At 39.1% G+C, this 6,000-nt stretch overlaps 1 protein-coding gene across 4 annotated transcripts in view; it reads right to left on the bottom strand.

Annotated features, from left to right (window-relative positions):
* Positions 1-3,985: 3,985 nt before the first annotated feature.
* The window catches only part of gnas (GNAS complex locus), a 292,173-nt gene continuing 290,158 nt past the window's right edge, over positions 3,986-6,000 (bottom strand). For all 4 annotated transcript variants that reach the window (XM_033042023.1, XM_033042024.1, XM_033042026.1 and 1 more), the window contains exon 12: positions 3,986-5,846. In XM_033042023.1, coding sequence (XP_032897914.1) covers positions 5,700-5,846 — 147 coding nt within the window. In that variant the 3' untranslated portion in view covers positions 3,986-5,699. The remainder of the gene's footprint in view (positions 5,847-6,000) is intronic.

The following is a 6,000-nucleotide window of genomic DNA, read 5'->3' as shown; positions in this document are numbered from 1 at the left end:
TAAGATCTGGGCTGACCTTGTATTGGAATCACATCAAGTATAAGTTCCCTCAACTCCCACATATCATATAATCTTGATTTTTTCTTTAGCCGCCACATCTTTCTGCCAGAGAGGACTCCAAAGATTTACGACCCAGTGGGAAAAGAAATCCTTCCACCCCATTTGAAGTATCTGACCACTTCTTGTGAAACTATGCCCTCTGTTCTACATTCCACAGTCCTCCGCCAAGAAGAATCAGTCTCTCAGCATCTTGTTGAGATCCCTCTGAATTCTGCACTTTTCATTAAGATTTCTGCTCATATTTCCAACTTGCTCATTCATTCGGCATACGACAACCTCTTTATCTCAGGATTTAACCAAGTGATCCTTCTCTGAACTTCTTCCTTTTAAATATATCTCTTAAATAAACAGTCAAGGACATGGATAGGAAGGTTCGGAGGGTTATGGCCAAGCACAGGCAAATGGGATCAGCTTGGTTAGGCAATTTGGTCAGCGTGGACAAGTTGAGTTGAAGGACCTGCTTGTGCGCTGTTTATCTCTACGTCTCTGAATGTATGCAATGATGGTCGCTCACCAACATTCTCTGCAGTTGCAGTAAAGCTTGCCTACATTGTTTTTAATGAAAGTCAACATTTTAATTAAAACAGAAAATGCTAGAAATACTCAACAGACCAGGCTGCATTTCTTCCCATAGATGCCACCTGATCTGCTGAGTATTTCCAACATTAAAAAAAAAGATTTCCAGCACCTGCAGATTTTTCAATTTTCATCAATATCCTGCCATTTACAGTAAAAGTCCAGCTGTCCACTGTTCTCATGAATTTTAGTGCTGGAATTCAAATGATTTTAATTACTTGGTATTACCCCTATATATACCCAAATACACTTGTATTATGTGTTGCACTACAGTATTATTAATTTCCCAGTGAACCCCATGAGATTAAATGAAATTCTTCAGTCTGGAACCTTGACTCTCACTGAGCTAACAAATGAGCTTTACGCGCAACCGTCAGGATTTGCAAACAATCAGATGTCAGATTATCCAAATTATACTGTACTTGCCTGCCAACTGTGTTTCATGTATGACACATACAAATCCTGATTTGTTGCAGGTGCTGCAGGCTCTGTTCAAACTACTTTGGTTTACTATCGGTGGTGAATCTGTGGAATGCTTTGCCACAGAAGGCTCTGGAGGCCAAGTCAGTGGATATATTTAAGGCAGAGATAGATAAGATTCTTGATTAGTACAGGTGTCAGAGGTTACGGGGAAAAGGCAGGAGAATGGGGTTAGGAGGATAGAGATAGATCAGCCATGAGTAGACTTGATGGGCTGAATGGCTTAATTCTGCTCCCATCACTTATGATCTTATGACTATTCTCTTTACCAAAGTGGATACTCTCAAATTTCCGTTTGCTAGATGCCCTCTGCCAAATTTGTGGGAACTTTTGTAGACTGTGACCATCTCACAATTTGCTTTCCCACTCATCTCTGTCGTCAGGAAGCTTGGTGCATTTGGTGCAGGTCATTAATGTAGTTTGTAAACATTTGAGGCACCGTTTATTGCAGTTGCCAATCTGAAACCCCCCCATTTATTTTGATAGTTAGCCAATCTAGCATTCATTTGATTTTATTACTGCACGCCATGATTCTTTATATTTTACTTGGTACTGTACAAATGTATTTTGGAAATTCAGATACATACTGTATATATACTGTCTGTATATTACACACTCAAAGGTAATAATTTTGTAGATAGACTCTCAATAATAACATGTTCACTCTGTTTGGCTATTATGATTTCCCAATTTTCTCAATCATAGATATATGGCTAACTAGCCTATAATTCCCTACCTTCTGAATCTCCTTTTTTGCACAGAAGGGTGACATTTCCAGTTTACTAACTTGTTGGGACTATTCTGATTCAGAAAGGATTGGAAATCATGACCAATGCAGACACCATCTGTGCAGCTACTTATTTCAAGACTCCATGATGCAGGTAGTCAGGTCCAGGAAATTCACCAGTCATTCATCTCATTAGCTGCTTAATACCATGCCTCTGGTGATGGTGATTATTTTAATTTCCGTCCACCCTTTTTACTCTTCTTCCTGAGGCCATATTTTAGCTATAGACTTATGTTGAGAAATATACTGGAATGGTAGACAAAAATGCTGGAGGAATTCAGCGGGTGAGGCAGCATCTATGGAGAGAAGGAATAGGCGACGTCCCCGGCCCATTGGGGAGCGGGTTCCTCGGGAGTTGGAGCGGGGTTGGGCTGGAGTTGGCACTTCTTCTCCGCGCTGGTCTGTGTGCGTGCTGTCCCGTCTCCCACTCGCATCTGTCCCCTCTCTCTCTCTCTCTCTCTCTCGCTGTTACACCCTGCTCTCCCGCTTCCTGTTCCTTTGGGGGGGGGGGGGGGGGGGGGGGGGGGAGATGAGGAGTTGACCATTTATGTCAGACTCTCTGGAATCGAGAACTTCATTGCTCATTTGTATTCATAGAAGAGGCTGAAGAATTCTATTGCCTTGAAATTATCAGAATAGTGAAATTAGACTCAGAAACTATCGTCATTGTGTTCCAGTCTAGAATACATTAATTTTCCTATAATGTGACCATACGGCACCCTCGTTCCTCAGATTAAATATATTTTTACACATAAATTATGAATAAAGATAAAAATTTGCAGTTTCTTCAGCCAGCACTTCGTTCACTTTTTCTTTATGGTGAATGACCTTTGACAAATCCCATGATTCCTTGCATTTTTCGGAATACCCAACTCGCTTATTCACAGGGGCTTTAGGCTGAACCTTGTATATCTTCAATAGAGAATACACATGCTGACTAATCATTAGTCATAGTCATACAGCATAGAAACAGGCCCTTTGGCCCACCAAGTTTATGCCAAACATCAAGCATCCATTCACACATCCAATTTTATTCTACCTACATTCCCATCAACTTTCCTCTATTCTACTGCCCACCTACTCATCAAAGTCATTTACAGTGGCATATTAACCTAGCGATCTACACGTTTTTGTGGCGTGGAAGGAAATCAGAGACTTGGAAGAAAATCCATATAGTCACAGGGCACTCTTGCAAACTCCACAGAGACAGCACAGATAGTCAGGATTGAACATTATCTCTGAAGCTGAGGCACAGTTGCTCTACAGAGCCGTGTTACTCCGTAATAATCCACGACTAAATCATGACAATTGTTTCTACACTTTAAAGAAACAATGCAATTATCCAGTTTCTCCACAGGATATTCATCCTTTCTGCTCAGTCCTGTAAAACATATTAGGGACCGATATTTCACCACGCATCACACAAATCTTTCTAAGATCCTGAAGATAAACTGTCGATGATGGAAATAGTAAATTAAAACAGTAACTGCAAATGCTGGAAATAATCAGCAAGCCAGGCAAGCACCTGTGGAAATGGAAGCAAAGATAACAATTGAGGTTCATAATTTTTGTCAGAAATGAAAGTAGAGCAGGAGATCTTTATCTGGTTTCTTGGCGATATGCATCACTCAAGAACGTGATGATAAAATTACCCAGATTACCCGGTCACCACAAATGGCTGTTTGTGGAACCTAGATTTGTTATTATATAACAATTACTACATTTCAAATTTACTTTACTGATCAAAGAGCAGTTTGAGGTATCTGAAGGTCATGATTTGATTCTGAACCAAAGACAACACATTGGTTGTGGAAATTGTTGCAAATTTGGAAACCTCTGCATCATTTATCTACGGTTCACCCAAACGTTAGATCATCTACACTCTTTTTCAGTGGTACTCCCTTTACTTCATATGCTTTGATCAGAGATACCTTTACCAGAATCACAACAGTACTTTTTATGAAAGGTTCTATTTAGATCTGTGCAATACTAATGGTTTGTTGAAATAAAAAGGGATATGGGATAGGGAAGAAAGAAGACAGGCTGGGAGGGGGAGGTGAGTAATATAGGCTAACACTGTTCTAGATCTGTTATTACAACTGTAATTTAGACTTTGTACAAATTGTACAGGTAATCTTCAACATGAAAAAGTAACATACTCAGAGACAAAATACCTAGGTATAAAATATAAAGCAGTGTAGTAGTTACTAAAATTACATGCTTTCTTATTGCTACAGTGATTTTTGCTTTTTTTGTACTGTACCACAACTTGTTCTGAGCATATAATTTGCATAAATTATTCAAGTTTAAGAAAAAAATCCACACATCTTCACTTGATGCTACTGTATAGTTAATATATAAACAAAACTTTCTAAGTATCTCTTTATTAAAAGAGAAATAAAAATGTCATTTGCAACTGGAATTCTGAGGCCAAATACAAGGGATTACACCTTGCTTTGTATTATCTATACCAGCATAGTACAGGTGGCTGTTGGTTGGACCAGAGGAGCCAGATCTGATGTTCACCACGTTCACACAATGCCTACATGTTTATTTTTTTTTCTATTTTCTTTAAAGGACTATGAATGACCAAAGACTAGCATTTATAATTTGTAGCAAAATTTGGTTTATGTAGAAACAAGCCATGTTTGCATTTGGATAGACTGAAATGAGTTAAGCTAAAATTAAAAAAAAAAAGCAAATGATGCTGCGATGTCTGGTCACTTGTTAAAGACCTCACTCTTCTGAAGTGGTTAATTTGCACAATTTTGTACTTTTTTTATATATATATACTAAACAGCATTTTTCCTTCTTTATAAACCAGAAAAAAAACTAAACTACAGATAAATTCCCTACCTTGAGCTAATGCTGCAGATAGGGCTGACAAAGCTGTACAGCGCAATCAAACATACTTACATCTTAGCTCATTTTACAGGTACAGCCATAATCAAGGCACAAAGATCTTCTACAAGTTATTTTCAATAAAGTTGTACAAAATAATAAATTTTACAGTCTGTACAAGAATAATAATCCAGCAGTGAAATAAACAAGTGGAGGAACAGGGAAGTAGTGTGAAAGGGATCTGGGTTTGGCAGGAGAAGGAACAGGAGATTATTGGGTGAAAGATAATGAATAAAGCTGAAAGGTTCACCTGTGGAGAACTAAAAGTGTGTGTGTGGTTAATTCATTCTACAATCACAGCCAAAAAGCAGTTCATCACAATCTAGATCCAAGGACTGCCAAAGATTTTTTCTTAAAAATTCCCATCTAAAACGTAGTGGGGTTTTTAAAGCAGATTTTTTTTTTGCACTGTTCAGATCTGCAGGGATTCAACATCTCCGTTCCACACCTTGTCAGGCCTGGATAACATCACAGTAGATCTAGTCTTCAGCGTGGACTCGGTACCTTCACGTTTCCCGTTGCTGTGAATGGATACATGTTCGGTATTATGCCTTTATGTGAGCCCACAACAGCGCTGATTACATTGGAAAAGGTGTTTCCCAATTTGTGTGTAGATTTTTGTTGTTGTTTTAAAATCCTTCAAGTACTCCTTGTTTAGGGCGTTTTGTTTGGGGTTTCGTTAAAGTAGTAAGGAAACCCACACAGAAATGGCCATTTGGGTGATGCCACCTCACACTGTCCAGAGGACAGAGGCAAGCAAAAAGTGCTGCTGTTGTCCAGCAGGGAGAAAAGTGGATGGGTGCATTCGAAGAGAGACTGCACCAGTTCTCTTCCACCCTGTGTGGGCGTCAAATGAGAAATAAAGAGTCCAAGACACAGAGATAAGTGCTTCCCATCACAATAATTCATACTGACGAAGGTGCATACGTTGAATAATGTCCCGACAGTCATTAAACACCCTGCGGATATTCTCAGTATCCACTGCGCACGTGAAGTGAGGGTAGCAGTAATGCCTTCCATCACCGCTGGCTGTGCTGATTCTCTGTGAAGCAAACAACAAGTTGTTTTTAATAAAGTGCGACAGTTTAAGTTAAAACGTTATTTTACGTCAGACTCACTCTGCAAAAAGGGTTATTACAAATACCACTCATCTAAAACAGTTATTTGTAAAGGATGTTATGTTGTAGATAATTAAT

This window comes from Amblyraja radiata, chromosome 23 (genome assembly GCF_010909765.2).
Source record: "Amblyraja radiata isolate CabotCenter1 chromosome 23, sAmbRad1.1.pri, whole genome shotgun sequence".
Taxonomy (NCBI): Eukaryota; Metazoa; Chordata; class Chondrichthyes; order Rajiformes; family Rajidae; genus Amblyraja; species Amblyraja radiata.
This window is presented reverse-complemented; position numbering and strand designations above follow the sequence as displayed.